General features: G+C 56.3%; 6 protein-coding genes across 6 annotated transcripts; 2 read left to right on the top strand and 4 right to left on the bottom strand.

Moving 5' to 3' along the window:
• Positions 1-918: 918 nt before the first annotated feature.
• On the bottom strand, positions 919-2,215 carry WHR41_02085 (uncharacterized protein; the record flags this gene model as incomplete). The annotated part of the gene is made up of 3 exons (XM_069370691.1): positions 919-1,319; positions 1,377-2,020; positions 2,076-2,215. 3 exons carry the CDS (start codon positions 2,213-2,215, stop codon positions 919-921), a joined length of 1,185 nt encoding a protein of 394 aa, XP_069232274.1.
• Positions 2,216-4,691: 2,476 nt separating this feature from the next.
• Positions 4,692-5,943, top strand: WHR41_02084 (uncharacterized protein). The gene is made up of 3 exons (XM_069370690.1): positions 4,692-5,001; positions 5,056-5,156; positions 5,216-5,943. The coding sequence occupies exons 1-3, from the start codon at positions 4,786-4,788 to the stop codon at positions 5,865-5,867; spliced, it is 969 nt and encodes a 322-aa protein (XP_069232273.1). The 5' UTR covers positions 4,692-4,785; the 3' UTR covers positions 5,868-5,943.
• Positions 5,944-6,000: 57 nt separating this feature from the next.
• On the bottom strand, positions 6,001-7,728 carry WHR41_02083 (uncharacterized protein; the record flags this gene model as incomplete). Its single annotated transcript, XM_069370689.1, has 4 exons — positions 6,001-6,427; positions 6,488-6,604; positions 6,659-7,528; positions 7,580-7,728. The coding sequence occupies 4 exons, from the start codon at positions 7,726-7,728 to the stop codon at positions 6,001-6,003; spliced, it is 1,563 nt and encodes a 520-aa protein (XP_069232280.1).
• Positions 7,729-8,652: 924 nt separating this feature from the next.
• WHR41_02082 (uncharacterized protein) lies at positions 8,653-10,278 on the bottom strand (the record flags this gene model as incomplete). Its single annotated transcript, XM_069370688.1, has 2 exons — positions 8,653-9,623; positions 9,674-10,278. The coding sequence occupies 2 exons, from the start codon at positions 10,276-10,278 to the stop codon at positions 8,879-8,881; spliced, it is 1,350 nt and encodes a 449-aa protein (XP_069232279.1). The 3' UTR covers positions 8,653-8,878.
• Positions 10,279-11,102: 824 nt separating this feature from the next.
• On the bottom strand, positions 11,103-12,122 carry WHR41_02081 (uncharacterized protein; the record flags this gene model as incomplete). The annotated part of the gene is made up of 1 exon (XM_069370687.1): positions 11,103-12,122. The coding sequence occupies one exon, from the start codon at positions 12,120-12,122 to the stop codon at positions 11,103-11,105; it is 1,020 nt and encodes a 339-aa protein (XP_069232278.1).
• A 225-nt stretch (positions 12,123-12,347) lies between these two features.
• WHR41_02080 (uncharacterized protein) lies at positions 12,348-13,152 on the top strand (the record flags this gene model as incomplete). The annotated part of the gene is made up of 4 exons (XM_069370686.1): positions 12,348-12,462; positions 12,521-12,533; positions 12,598-12,717; positions 12,772-13,152. 4 exons carry the CDS (start codon positions 12,348-12,350, stop codon positions 12,950-12,952), a joined length of 429 nt encoding a protein of 142 aa, XP_069232277.1. The 3' UTR covers positions 12,953-13,152.
• Between the last annotated feature and the right edge of the window lie 4 nt (positions 13,153-13,156).

The raw sequence follows: 13,156 nt of genomic DNA, 5'->3' as shown, positions 1-13,156 counted from the left end.
GAAGGAGGTGGTGGAAAAAGACGAGGCTCACATTGGACGCTGCGACAGAACGACTACTGTAGGATTGCGGCCAAGAGCAATGTCACCACTGTCCACTGTAGGGCTGGCGGACGAATGCGCGCCCGTTCGAGGCCAAGAGTTGGCGGGTGCGGCCACGGGGACGGGTAGGTGGGGTGGCGATGAAGAAGGGTGGGTTCGGGCGAGATGCGTGGCTGAGCAGAAGGCTGATGTAGCCCTCACGACACGCTCGACGAACCAGCAATCGGGCAAAGCGACGCAGTCCACTCCGCCACGAGACAGCCGTGACAGCCTCGACGCTCGCGCACGCTGAAACGAACAAGCATCGGCCGCGCACGTGCTGATCGGCGCGGCCGCATCGGTGCGATTGCGCATGACGTCGTCAGCCTCGGGTCTTCGAAGGAATTTGGCCAGAACCACATACCTAAGATGGTCTTAACCACACTTTGCTGGCATCGCGCGGACATACATCCGCGGCTTGCACCGGCACCGCCCCTCATGAACACGCCAGACAGTCCGCGTTGAGGCGCTAAGGCATCGAGCCCGCGGGTGATATCCAGAGGCACAATTATGTCGACTTCTTGCACCGGCGACGACTTGACGGAGAACGCATCAATGCAATGGAAGGCCTAATAGCCGTGCGATCTTGGGCTATTCTTCACCAGGGCCAGAAAAAACAACCAAGCATCCGATTAGGCTATCTTAGCTGATCAGAGATCTGATACTCTGGGCGTTGTCCATTGCGACGTGCTCTTCATCCCAATCGTCAAACAGTACGGAACGAGCTATTTCTCATCTCATCATGGCTTGAAATGGACATTCCTGTTCCGAGTCGTCTATGGGCAACAGCAGCAGCGAAGCTCAATCATGATGACAATCCAGGAAGATAAGATTCTAGCCTTAGATAATCTCATCGACCAACGGTTTTGCCCGACATCGCCTTAACATCGCCATCTCTATCGAGAGACCCGGCCCAAATGACATTGCAACGACGTCGTCTTTCCCCTTCCCCATGCCTCGCAGTTCATCAAGGACTATTAACACTGCCGCACTTGAAGCGTTACCTCGCGTACGGTAGATCTTCTTGGAAGCCCCGAGCTGCTCATCAGTCAACGACATAAGATCCTGCACGCCTTTTATGATGGCATCTCCGCCTGGATGCAGTGCCCAGTCGAAGTTGTCTGGTACAAGGAGCATCTTTCCAGTGTATGCCGCGTATTCGGTAACTAATCGATCGAACATGCTTACAACGGTTTGTGTAGTCAATATCGGTACTGCTTTTGACAAGACAGTGCGAAATCCTGCCCGATATCATTAGATGATTCTACGGCTAAGATTAAACAAGCATAGCAACTCACCAAAAGGATCAATCAAATAACTCATATGATGCTTCGTCCCCGGCAGCACGGCATTATCGAAAGCGCACACTTCATACACTGCTTCCGCAGCTCCTCTCCCAAGGTCATTCGTCAACACGAACGCCGCAGCAGCGTCCGAGAAAAGCGCAGCGGCAACACAAACATCCTCCGGCAAACTCGCTTCCGCCGCCGCAAGCTCATTCCGCACGTTCAGCGTGCACAACTCGCAAGCGAAAGCCAGCACTCTGACGGGTCGTCTGCGCGCAGTCCCAGCAAGAGCCATCTGCGCGGCCGCCCGCATTGTCGCTAGACCTCCGGCACATCCCACGCCATGAAGGAGCGTGCGGTCCACATTCGGCGATAGGCCCAGTCGCTCATTCACCAAGAAGTCGTAGCCTGGGTTGCCTTGGTTCGTGCACGTTACGGCGACCGTGTGCGTGATATCTTCTGGGCTGAGTCCGGCTTCACGTAGAGCTTTTTCGCATGCTTGAACTGCCAGTTTGACGCCCACATCGCGGAAGTGGCTGTCGATGTCTGAGATTGTAGGAGGCTCAGATGGCGCGGCGAAGCCTGTCTTGAGGTCTAGGACTGAGCTGCGGGTTTCGATGCCTGTCTTGCGGTTGATCGCGAGGAGTTTTCGCAAACTACATAGCCGTGGTAAGTGGTAGCCCTCACGCCGGATAATTGAGAACGACATACCCTCCGCTTTTGGCATCGTAGTGCTTCCTGGCAAACAACTCTAGTTCTTCCGGGCGGAGAAGGTTTTCAGGGAACTGCGTCCCCAGGCCGACGATCCATAGGCCAGGTGCCTTTCGCTCATTGTACTGGTGCAGGGGCATTCTTCAACAGCTCAAAGGTTGGGCCTGGAGCAAAACACGTCTTGAGAGAGGACATCTTCTCGGAGTCATAGTACAGGCTACCGGAGACGCCATGTGCAGCTGAGCCCTACATGCAGCCACGACATCGGACCAGCTTTTCGAGCTATTCGTGCCCGCCGTGCGCCGCAGATTTGGTCCGGTCGTTCTGTATGAGACATCCATATCCGGACGTGATATCGCCCGGCTTACTGCAACTCACGTTAGCGCTGCATGAGTTCAGCTGGCATTCAAGTCAGCCGCATACCGTTCTCCCATTCCTCACCGCCGTCCATGTACGCACTGCGGGGCATAATGCTTTCGAGAGCTGCACTGTCTTGCCTGTGTAATGAGATTGCCTCTGCCGCCGGGGTCTAGATCTACGGCGTCGCCGCTAGATAGCGGTTGCATCCACAGCGATATGCATACTACTGGCGCACCTGTTCAGATCTGGTCACTGGGACGAAAACCCGGATTTCAGCCCCTGCTAGCGTCATGGATCCTGCATGAGTTCGGCCTAACCCATGTGAGGCAGGGGTGGGACGGGAGCCTGAGGATCGATAGAGAAGTATTTGCCCAGCCTGATGTCGTCTTATTACCCGGCACAGTACCAATCACTCCGTGACCACGAGCAGTGATGTGCGAGAGCACCAACAAGGGAGACGGGAGAACGATATCACAGAACAACTGTCAATCATCAACGATTCATTAGCTACCTCCAGCCAACAGAATCATCACCCATCCAGCGACCGAACAATCCGCTCAGAAATTCTTAACATGCCAGTCCTGGCAATTCTTGCGGCCGTAACTCCTGCTCGCCTTGCCGCTCTTGTCCATGTTGACGCACATGTTGAAGAACTGCTTGTAGCAGTACTCCCTCGGCACCCACTGCTTGGGCTTGCAGTCGCCTAAATAGCCACACAGATATCAGCACTCCATTCAGATACCCATTCACCGCGGGTAAAACAAACTCACCCCTAATCCAAACGCTCGACTTCCCGTTCGGCGACCACACGCCCTCCCTCGCCTCGCCGGACGGCACGACCTGTGCAAACAACGTTAGTCCTGCCTGCTGTTCTAGAGCTCAGCTTGGGCGGGGATTCCTACCAAGTCCGGATACTTGGTGCACATGATGCCGATGGCGAGGCCAACATCGCGGTTCTTCTTCAGGCAGTCGACGCGGTCGTTCTTGTTGGGCTTGCGCCTGGCGGCGGCGTGCGGCACGAGGCATAGGCAGGCCAGCAGGGCTGTGAAGAGGGTGAGTAAGGACTTCATGATTGCGGGTGTCTGAAACGGTGCAAGGGCGCAATTGTGGTCCGATGAGGTGGGCTGAGGAGAATCGCAGATTGGGAAGCTTCCTAAGAGCAGGTAGGTCTAGGCTGGCAATGCGGCATTATTTCGATCAGATGCTACCAATCGTTGAAGACGGCTTGCAGTATCAAGGCGGTGTCCTTGTTTACAAAGAGCAAGTCTGTTCATATTGTTGCGGAGGGTTCCAAAGGGTCGTTGGAGGTTGGTATTGTCCAACAAGAACAAAGAAAAGTCCCGACTTAACGATCCAGGAGACAGTCACAGTTCTCGTGGCGTACTCCAGTATACTCGGTGTTTTATACTCGGTGTTTATCGACAGGAGCTATAAGCTATACACATGGCTTTCAAGTGTGCCTTGTATGTTCGGACGGTAAGATGTACATGATACAGCACAGTTCTCAGCAATTCATTGTGGATTGCAGGCTCTGATGCTCATCAGGCCATCACAACATCGTGAATCACTAGCAGGCATTATCTTTTGTTGTAGTGGCAGACCAAAATCGGTCGTAATTCAATGCGCGGATAAACACTGCACAGGAGAAAGAGAGTTCGCGTACCTGGCAGTCGTGGCTACGCCATGCTCCAAGGAGCTCGTTCCGTGAAACACGAGGGACGGAAGGCTCTTACCGCGGACAAACTATCACTTAGCCTGGGATCGCGGGAGGGAATGATTCGATGAGATGCCACGGAGTGAAATCGCGAAGAGCGGAGCCCCGTTCTCTGTTTGGTGGCGCAGTCGGGTTCACGTTCCGTCCGAATCGGGTTCCGGCACGAAGTCGCGTTCTGCGCGACGGCGAGCATCTTCAAAATCCTTCATTTACAGGCGATGGAGACAATACAGACTACGGCTTACTAGTTTGTTCATTTTGACAGAACATATAGATGATTTGGAAAGTGCTCAAGCATCGAGAATTGCTGGGTGCATTTGTGTTCTTTGAAATGCGTTCTGTCATGGGGTGACGCGGCCACGCGAAAAACGCCGTACCAAGCTTCGCCAGGCTCGCGAAGGATCGAGCCAGCAGAGTCAATTCACGTATTCACGGGCAAGGCCGAAAGTCACTAGCCTGTTCCTGGGACGTGATGCTGGCGCGAGGGGGACTCTCAGGCAGCACTAGAGACCTCGATTTCTGGAGGGGTGCACTCCTACTGCCCTAAGACGTCAATACCGACGTCTTTATGGCGAGAGGAGACATCGCTGGCACCATTGTACCTTGAGTCTGCGTCACGTTTGCTCGTTGATCACGATGCTGTCAAAATGGCGTGAGGCCTCTGTGCTTCTCCTTGCGTCCGCGTCTTTCGGCTGCGCGGATGTCGAGTTCGTTGTGCCTGCAGCTGGCGCAAACCTGTCGGCGGGACTCATCGACGTGCGCTGGAAGGACTCAGGCATCAAGCCTTCCATATCAGAGCTCACAGGATACACTCTGGTGTTGATGGTGGGCGGGGATCACGATGATGATATGGTAATGTTCTTGACGAATCTATCCATCCCAGCTAGGGACTGACCTTCGATGCAGCAACCTCTCTCGACATTCGCATCTCAAGGCGTTTTCTCAACCGGCAATGCAGCAGAAGGATCCATTGGCTCAGGGATCGCTGCCGCCGTCGAGAATGGCTTGTACGTCTTCCACGGCCCTTACACCGTCTTTTACAAGTCAGCCAGCTTACATTTCATAGCTTCTTCCGCATGACCTCAACAAAACAATCAGGCGGCGTAGTGATAAACTACTCAGACCGCTTCAGCATCCCAGAGCTCACCGGCACAACCGCCCTCAGTATCAAGAACGCTGTGCAGGCTCTCAAAGGCGAGACTCAAGGCCCACCATCCGTAGGCAACGACGCCCCTTCCACCAGCTCCAGCACAACAATCTCCAGCTCCGTCCCATCCAGCACAGCAACCGCCTCCCCAACCCTCCAACCCTCCTCCTCTCCAACTCAAGAACCCCCCGACGACCTCCCCCTCGACCCCACCAGCCCAGACCACGACCCCTTCCCCCTCTCCCCCGGCGCCAAAGCCGGCCTCGCAATCGGCATCATCGCCGCCGTCGCCCTACTCGCCGCCCTCGGCTCCATCTTTTACTTCCGCCGCCGCAGACGGCAGAATGAGGCCCAGAGAACCGTCGCAGGCCCGCCGTACTCGCCGTCGCACGCGAGCGAGCTCTCGGCCGAGACTCTCGTGCGGCCTAAAGCGGCGTGGACGCATCATTCTGAGCTGAGCTCGGAGAGCATGGTGCATGAGGCTGGGGAAGGAGAGAGACGGCCGGAGTTGGAGGGTGGGGTGTTTAGGGCGGAGTTGGAGGGGTGTTCGCCGGTTAGGGAGAAGAGTTAATGGAGACGGACGATGAGAGATTAGTCTGCAGGCCATCATATTGTGTATTCAGCGTAAGGAATTTTTGTTTCGTAAACCAGGTATCGTTGCTGCGTCTTGGGTCTCCCACCCGTACACTCGCCTGTCCCCAATCTCACCTTCCACCAACCTGCCCCTTAGGAATCGGCGGCACCCACGCCAAAACCAGATTAAAGCAAATGATCATAATGCCCATGATCCAAAAACTTTCCGCGTAATTCGTGCCATGGAACCTGAACAGAATGGCGAAAATCACACCTCCGAAATTTCCCATAGCGCCTACCGTGCCACTCACGACGCCGTTGGCATGCGGGTGGACGTGCGGGACCAGCGCGAAGGAAGCGCCATTGCCGGCCTCGAGGAAGAACGCCATGCCGGCGATGAGGCCGAACATGGTGGACTCGCTATGCGGGTCGAGCAGACCGATGGCGATCAGGAAGGCGCCGGAGATGATGCCGACGGAGACGATCCAGGCTTTCTTGAGCCAGAGGTTGGTGGTTACGTGCTTGTAGAGGAGGTCGCTGACGATGCCGCCGAGGGGTCTGGAGAGAGAGGGTCAGTTGGACGTGGTGACGTTGGGTTGATATCGGATGGTTGCTTACCTGGTGACGACGTTGAGGAGACCGAACATGCTGGCCCATCTGCCGGCGCCTGTCTGTCCGAGGTAGGGGAAGTTCTTGAGGTAGTAGGATGCGATGTAGCTGTTGATGGCGAGTTCACTTCGGATGGGTCAGCGGACAGCCCGCGTTGTCAGTAGAATTGGATCAACTTACCCTCCGAAGGAGCAGATATAGACAGCACAGTGGAAAGCAGTCTGTAGAGAGAAGATGACGTGCAACATCTCCTTGCCGGTCGGTGCGACGACGACTTCGCCCTGGGCCACAGCCCGCATCTCATCTTTCGACAAGTGGGCCTCCTCGTCGGGGATGATGGTGATGGTGCCCCGCCCGATGTCTACATTCGACTGTTTGCGCTCGGGAGACTTCTCGCCCTTCTCCATGTCGCTACCAGCGGGAGTTGGTGTGTTGTTCTTCTCAGGCGGCGGGCTGGCGTTAGGAGTCGAATCGACGTGTGCGTGCAGCAGTGCTTGAGTTGCTTGATGGCGCTCACTCCACTTGCCGGTGGGGGTGTCTTCGCAGAGGAAGAACATGCCTACGGCGGTGGTGACGATAAGGATGAATGGAACGATGAAGGCCACACGCCACGCTTGGTGAGACGTCAGGCCTTGATCGGCCTTCAGCGAATCGTATATCAGAGGCATCAAGAAGTAAGTGATGCCTCCACCGGAGTTGCCCCAGCCACCGATCAAAGCGTTCGATGTTCCAACAACGTTCTTGTCGAAGAAGCCCGTCGACCAGACCTGACACGGCACGAATGTGCCGCCTAGAATTCCAACGAAGAACCGCAATGCGATCAGACCCGAGACGTTGTTCACCAGACCGGCCATTGCCGTTGGGATAGAACCAGCTAGAAGCACGCCGATGAATGTCCATCTTGGGCCAAATCGGTCGCAAAGCGGTCCTGCCACGAAACGCACGAGAAGAGTTCCAGTCAAAGCCGCAATGTTGGAGTTCGCGACGTCCGTTGTACTGAGGTCGAGATCTTGCTTGATGGACTTCGTTAAGAGAGGCGGAAACGCATACCTGTTGCTTGTAAGCATGTCACATTGAGGCTTCGAGTTGCGATACCCTTACCATGACCAGAATGCGATGAAGAATCCCCACCAGGAGAAAAAAAACACTCTGCCATATTGATTGACAGGGTTGAAAATAGGGATCGATCTAGCCTTTCTGTTGATCGGGTTGATGACAGGCGCGCTCCAGAGAACCGATGGAGAAAACATGGTTACTTAGGTTTCGTGTTTGTTACACAGGAATGACACGGTTCAGGTCGGAATACTACATCGTCAGGGCGGCGGAGGCTCTATATAGCTTTCTACCGCACGACGTGCTTGGCCAGACGCCGTGCTTTCAAAAGCAACGACTGGTGGCTAGACTCACAGTGAGATTGAAACAGTAGCCAGCCAAGCGACGATAGTCGTCCTGTGAAGGAGAAAGCTCTTCAGCAGACCTCAACGCGGGATGCCAGAGCCTCAGGATTGGTGCAACCAGACACATCTATCACTTGGGGGCTTGAACAATGGCAGACATCATTGTGCTTCTCCGGGGAGAAGGACGCTCAAGCATTTGTAAAGCCGCGGCCGTCGCACAAGCATGTGGGAGACACAAAGCGAGTAAGCCGGATCCGTCCCATGTCAGCTCTCAAACGAGACGCGTGGTGAAGATAGCAGGCGACCTTATCTCTTGGCTGTGTGCTGCATATCATTGTTTGAGGCGCCGTCCTCTATCACTTGGCAGGAGCCGATCCTCTATTTCCTCGGCGCTAACCATGTTGTCTGCCCATGGAGACCCCAAGATCTCCGGAGACAGATCTCCATCGTAGCCATCGTTTTGGAAACGGTGGAGTGATTCCCACGCGGCCGCAGGTGCCACAAAACTCGCATGCGATGTGCTGGCCATGTGGAACACGTTCTGGATCCTTCTCTCACGATTGACCCTGCCGACTGTCAGATGGAAATACACTCGTTGGAGGAAGGCAACGTTATCTGAAAGGTTGGAATGAAGTGTCCAGGAAAGGAAACCGTATCAAAAGTGGGTCCCTGGTGTGCCTCAGGCATCACATTAAGCTGAGGCTCACGAAGGCCAATGGATCGTGTCTCTACTCGCTAATCGTGACATCGTGATGTTAGAGTACGATTCCATGATTCGCTTCGATTTTATTCGAGCAAATTTCTAAGGTTCATTTGACCTCCATTATGAGATACTCGCAACCAGGACGCGATCACGGTGCGGCCTGTATCAGGTTACTGAACGATTTGGTTCTATCCGTAGCTTAAGACGCGACCCGCGACTAGGCATACGATCGTATGACGAAGCCTTCAGACGACATGAACGCACAGCTGGACCTCTCCCAATACGCCAGGGAAATCCCTTTCACGATCCATCGCCCGACGCACGCCATATCCCCGACTTCGCCAACTCCTCATGCTCCAACCGCAACTTCACCGGATCCTGCGCCTCGAACCAAAATGCCCAGGTGCTCCTCGTATTGATCGCCAGATTATTCCTGCTCGAAATCAACCCGACATGCTGCACGACCTGCGGCGCGAGAGCGTACCGCTCGTAGCCCTGCGCGTCCGCGTACTCTTCGATAAGCGAGTCTGTCTGCCCGGAGCCGCGCTCGTGCAAGAAGTCAATGAGCCCTTGGACCTGGAAGCGGGGGAAGACCAGCGCTTGGGTGCAGCAACCATGCTTGTCCATGCGCTCGATTCCTTGGAGAGGGTGCAGATTGTACTTGCCGATCATGAAGGCTAAGGCTGTAAAGGCTGGCGTTGCGACGAGGACAAGGACTGCCAGTGTTGGCGTGTCCAGGTGCTTGCCGAGAGGGCGGCATGCTCTTCGTCCGACCAAAAGGAGTGCTGATACGGCTCCTATCGCGAGAGCGAACGTGAGTAGCTGGTGTCCGTACCAGTAGTCGACATCAGCCTCCCAGCCTAGGGAGGTCTCGGTGTAGAACAGGCGCAAGTAAACCCAAGACTTGGATCTTTGTCTCAGCTCAGACAGGCCCTTCAACGTCTTCGCCAGCCAGCCGTCTGCGAAGATAATGTCGTCCTCAAAGATGGCGATGTACGGAGCCTTTGAGTCTACGAGGCACTCTCTCAGCATGTAAAAGTAATCACTGCATCTCCGTTCAGCACAATCCCGGATCTCGAAATCGACCAAACCTACTAAACACCCTTCGCATAGAAGTTCTGCGCGCTCTCCCACTCCCTGATCCGCTCCCCCTCCTCCCCCGAAACATTATACCCACCCCACCCATCAACAACACCCAACCACCTCTTATCCCAATCTGGATGCACATCACTCTCCACATGCGCAAATAAAACCCTCACGTCCAACAGCCCCCTCTCCTCCCCCGTCAGCCCCGCCAGCATCGACCCGACAGTCTCGTTCAGATACTGCCTGCCATCCCTATTAAACGTCGTAACCGCAGCACAAACCACCGGCGCAGCCGCCGACTCCTCCCGCCCAGACACCACGCGCCCAGCCTCAGCGTGCTCGACGAACTCCCGCGCCTCCGCCTGCCGCAGCAGGCTGTAGTCGAGGTCGTACACGCCGTCCTCGCTGGAGAACGCCGCGTGCGGGTCGCGCCAGAGCAGGCGCTTGCAGGCCGCGAAAGCCATGAGCCACAGCAGCGCCGCCGCGGCGAGCGTCTTGCCCGCCGAGGACAGGGCGGCGTCGCGGAGGGTGTGCAGGGGCCGGTCGGCGAGGTTGCGTTTCGCTCGTGAGAGTGACGGAGGCATTTTCTTTGGGATTTGAGAAGGGCTGCCCATCAGAGGTGGGAAGGGGAGCTGCGAGGCTTTCACCCGCACGCTCCAGATTCTTCCCACTCGTCTGCGACGGGTTCGCTTACGTACTGCGCTACTGTTCCTGCGTCCTAGCTGTGCTACTTCTCGCGAAGGAAGGACGTACTTTTAGCCTGCAATGCGACGGGGGACTAGCATCCGCCTAACATGCAAGGCTGAAGGAGTTGCGTTCCTTCCGAGGATTTACCGCCGTTTCGCTTGAGAGATGTTGCGTTGCGAAAAATACCATAAGATACTGCGCACCGGGACGTGATGCAAGGACTTTCGTGAAGATTTGGTCTATTTCTTCGCTTTGATACAAGCGTGGCGGATTTTATGTCTCAATGCTTCGTGCTCGTGCGGACGTGCGAGGAGGATCGAGGTACATATCGATTGCGGCGTCGACCATGTGTGGAGTCCTGTGATGTCAAGCGAGGTGATCAATGCGGCCTTCGGCTCATTTTGAAGCGCTTGCACCGACAGTCAATTGGTCCTGGAGCGATGCGGCCGATGTAACCGCTCTTCGTTGTTTGGAACGATACGAGACGCTATTTCCCCATCCGCGGAGGTAATGCGTTCGCCTGGCAATATCGGGCGTTCGTGGCCTGTAACGTGTGCGCGGTCTGCGGAATGCCGGCTTTTCATAGAGGTTTTGAGTAGGATTCGGCTTTTGCGAGGTCGACAAGAGATCTTGGTTTCCTCAGTAATAGAAGTCGACCAGAAAGCATTCGTGCGATATTTGTCGCGATCGTTCCGTTGGGAATCTCCCCATAACCATGTTCGGCTTCCACGGCAGTATGACCTTAGTCCGTTCACTCGTCCATAGTCCAAGCATACTCCAAATCCTTCCTGTTCTGCGCCGCATTCCTAGCCGCAAACCACTTCTTCTCAAACCCATTCGACCTATCCACGCCATCCCACCTCCACCCGGGCCTGATCCCATACCGATTCGGCTCCGACGCACCCGGATACGTCCTCCCACCACCCTTCCCCTTACCCCCCTTGCCCTTCCCACCCCCCTTCTCCTTCTTACTCGCCAGCAGCTGCGCCATAGGATCATTCCACCTCTCCCTCCCCTTCAACTCCTCATTCATCCTCCTATCATCCGCCCCCCTCGCCACCCCCTCGCTCCTAACCTCCCTCAGCGCCTCCCTCCTCTCCTCCTTCTCCCTTCTCTGCACATCTCCCTTCCTCCCCTCCTCCTCCAGCACCCTCTTCCTCTCCTCCTCCTCCGCCTTCGCGCGCAGCTCCGCCCTCTTCATCGCAACATTAATCACCCGCCCCGACGCATCGCGATAAATCGTCTCCTGCGCCTTCCCCGCCGGGTCCAGCCCCGCATCCTTGATAGCCTGCAACTCCGCCTTCTCCTTCCGCCTCAGCGCCGCCGTCACCTGCGCCGCGCTCTGCAAGCCCGCCGCCGCGCCGGAGCCCATCGTCGGGCCGTCCGTTTCCACCGCCGCCGGCGCGTCCTCGTCCTCCGCTTCGCGCGCCCTAGTCTCCGCCCGCGCGGCCGCGAGCAGGGCGTCCGCGGCCGCCTGGTCGGCGTCTTTGGGCGCGGCGGAGCCGACGGTGGTCCATTTTGGTTTCTTGCCGGGTTTGGTGGTGTTGAGGCCGCTTGCTAGGGGCGCGGAGCCGGAGACGGTTGGGCCGTCTTCGTCGTCTGAGGAAGCGTTTTTGGCGTCGCCCCAGTCGTTTGCGCCGTCGTCGGCGATTGTGAGGGCTTCTTGTTCGGAGGTGGGGTTGGTGGCGGCGGCGGCTTTGCGTTTGCGCTTTTTGGGCGGTTTGGGGTCGGCGGAGAGGTAGTTTGCCGCGAGGTAGTCGGCGAGGGGCATTTTGGGGGTTGGGTGGGTGGGTGGGGTGTGTGTGTTGGGAGGGAGGATGGTTGGAGGGTTGGTAAATTGTTAGGGTAGAATAGCTGTCGGGCTGTAGCAGTGACGGAAGCTCGGTTCTTTGGAGCGCGGGGCTGTGATTGGCTGGCTGGCGATGCGCTCGTGTGATGCGAGATCTTGATCGCCGGACTACTGATTCTCACGATATGCGAATATACAAGCCGGACGATGCCACAAACTGAAGAGGCAGCAGCGTGGTTTGCTGCGGTGTATCAAGCTGTGCAAGAAATACCGCACGGCCGAGTCACGTCGTATGGCCACATCGCCACTCTCGTCGGATACCGTAAGGCAGACACATGCAACGGGTTGTTGGATTGCTGCTAATCACATCCTGCAAATAGCCGAGCGACCAAGGTGGGAATTCCTCGTATACCAGTGACCTAGATACTGGACCCCAAGCAGGCTAATATCACTGCAGACAAGTCGGCGTGTGCCTCAAACACCTGCCGTCGGCGTCCGATCAACCGAACGCCCGCTACAATAGTGACACTGTACCCTGGCAGCGCGTGATCAACTCGAAGGGAGTGATCAGCCCTAGGTGGGATTGCGCGGATTATGTTGTTCGTAGGCGACATTTGCTGACTTGTAGCAGAGGCGCAAATGGCGCTGCACGGCACGAGGACGTTCTAGCTCAGGAAGGGGTGCAGGTCGAGCACGGCAGTCTAGGAGAGCGGAGTGTTGATTTCAGAGTATACGGATGGTTTCCTGATAGACTGCCTAGTCAAGAGGCGGAGTCTGACGACGAGGATGAGCGGTTGTTTGTGGAATCGTAAAACTTGGTCACTGTGGCTGGTCAACACCCACGATGAGCCTCACAAGATTCACCGCGAACATCATCATCGATCATCATGAAACGTGCAATCAGGCTGCCGGCCGTCTGGACTCACGCCCTGGCCCAGTTGCCATGAATAGCGCAGGCTGTGACGCGCTTCGCCAGGGATCGCGCGCGTCTCCGCAAACGGGCAGCCGGGGAATGG

The sequence above is a fragment of the Cladosporium halotolerans genome (genome assembly GCF_011745625.1).
Source record: "Cladosporium halotolerans strain TM138-S3 chromosome Unknown Sca5, whole genome shotgun sequence".
NCBI lineage: Eukaryota > Fungi > Ascomycota > Dothideomycetes > Cladosporiales > Cladosporiaceae > Cladosporium > Cladosporium halotolerans.
Note: the sequence above shows the minus strand (reverse complement) of the source record. Positions and strands in the feature narration are given on the sequence as shown.

Excerpts from the sequence above, each read along its gene's own strand:
- WHR41_02084 (XM_069370690.1), top strand. The coding sequence starts at position 4,786 with ATGCTGTCAAAATGGCGTGAGGCCTCTGTGCTTCTCCTTGCGTCCGCG. Across the intron at positions 5,002-5,055 it reads GGGATCACGATGATGATATG|CAACCTCTCTCGACATTCGC; the intron begins GTAATGTTCTTG and ends CCTTCGATGCAG. Across the intron at positions 5,157-5,215 it reads GCCGCCGTCGAGAATGGCTT|CTTCTTCCGCATGACCTCAA; the intron begins GTACGTCTTCCA and ends TACATTTCATAG.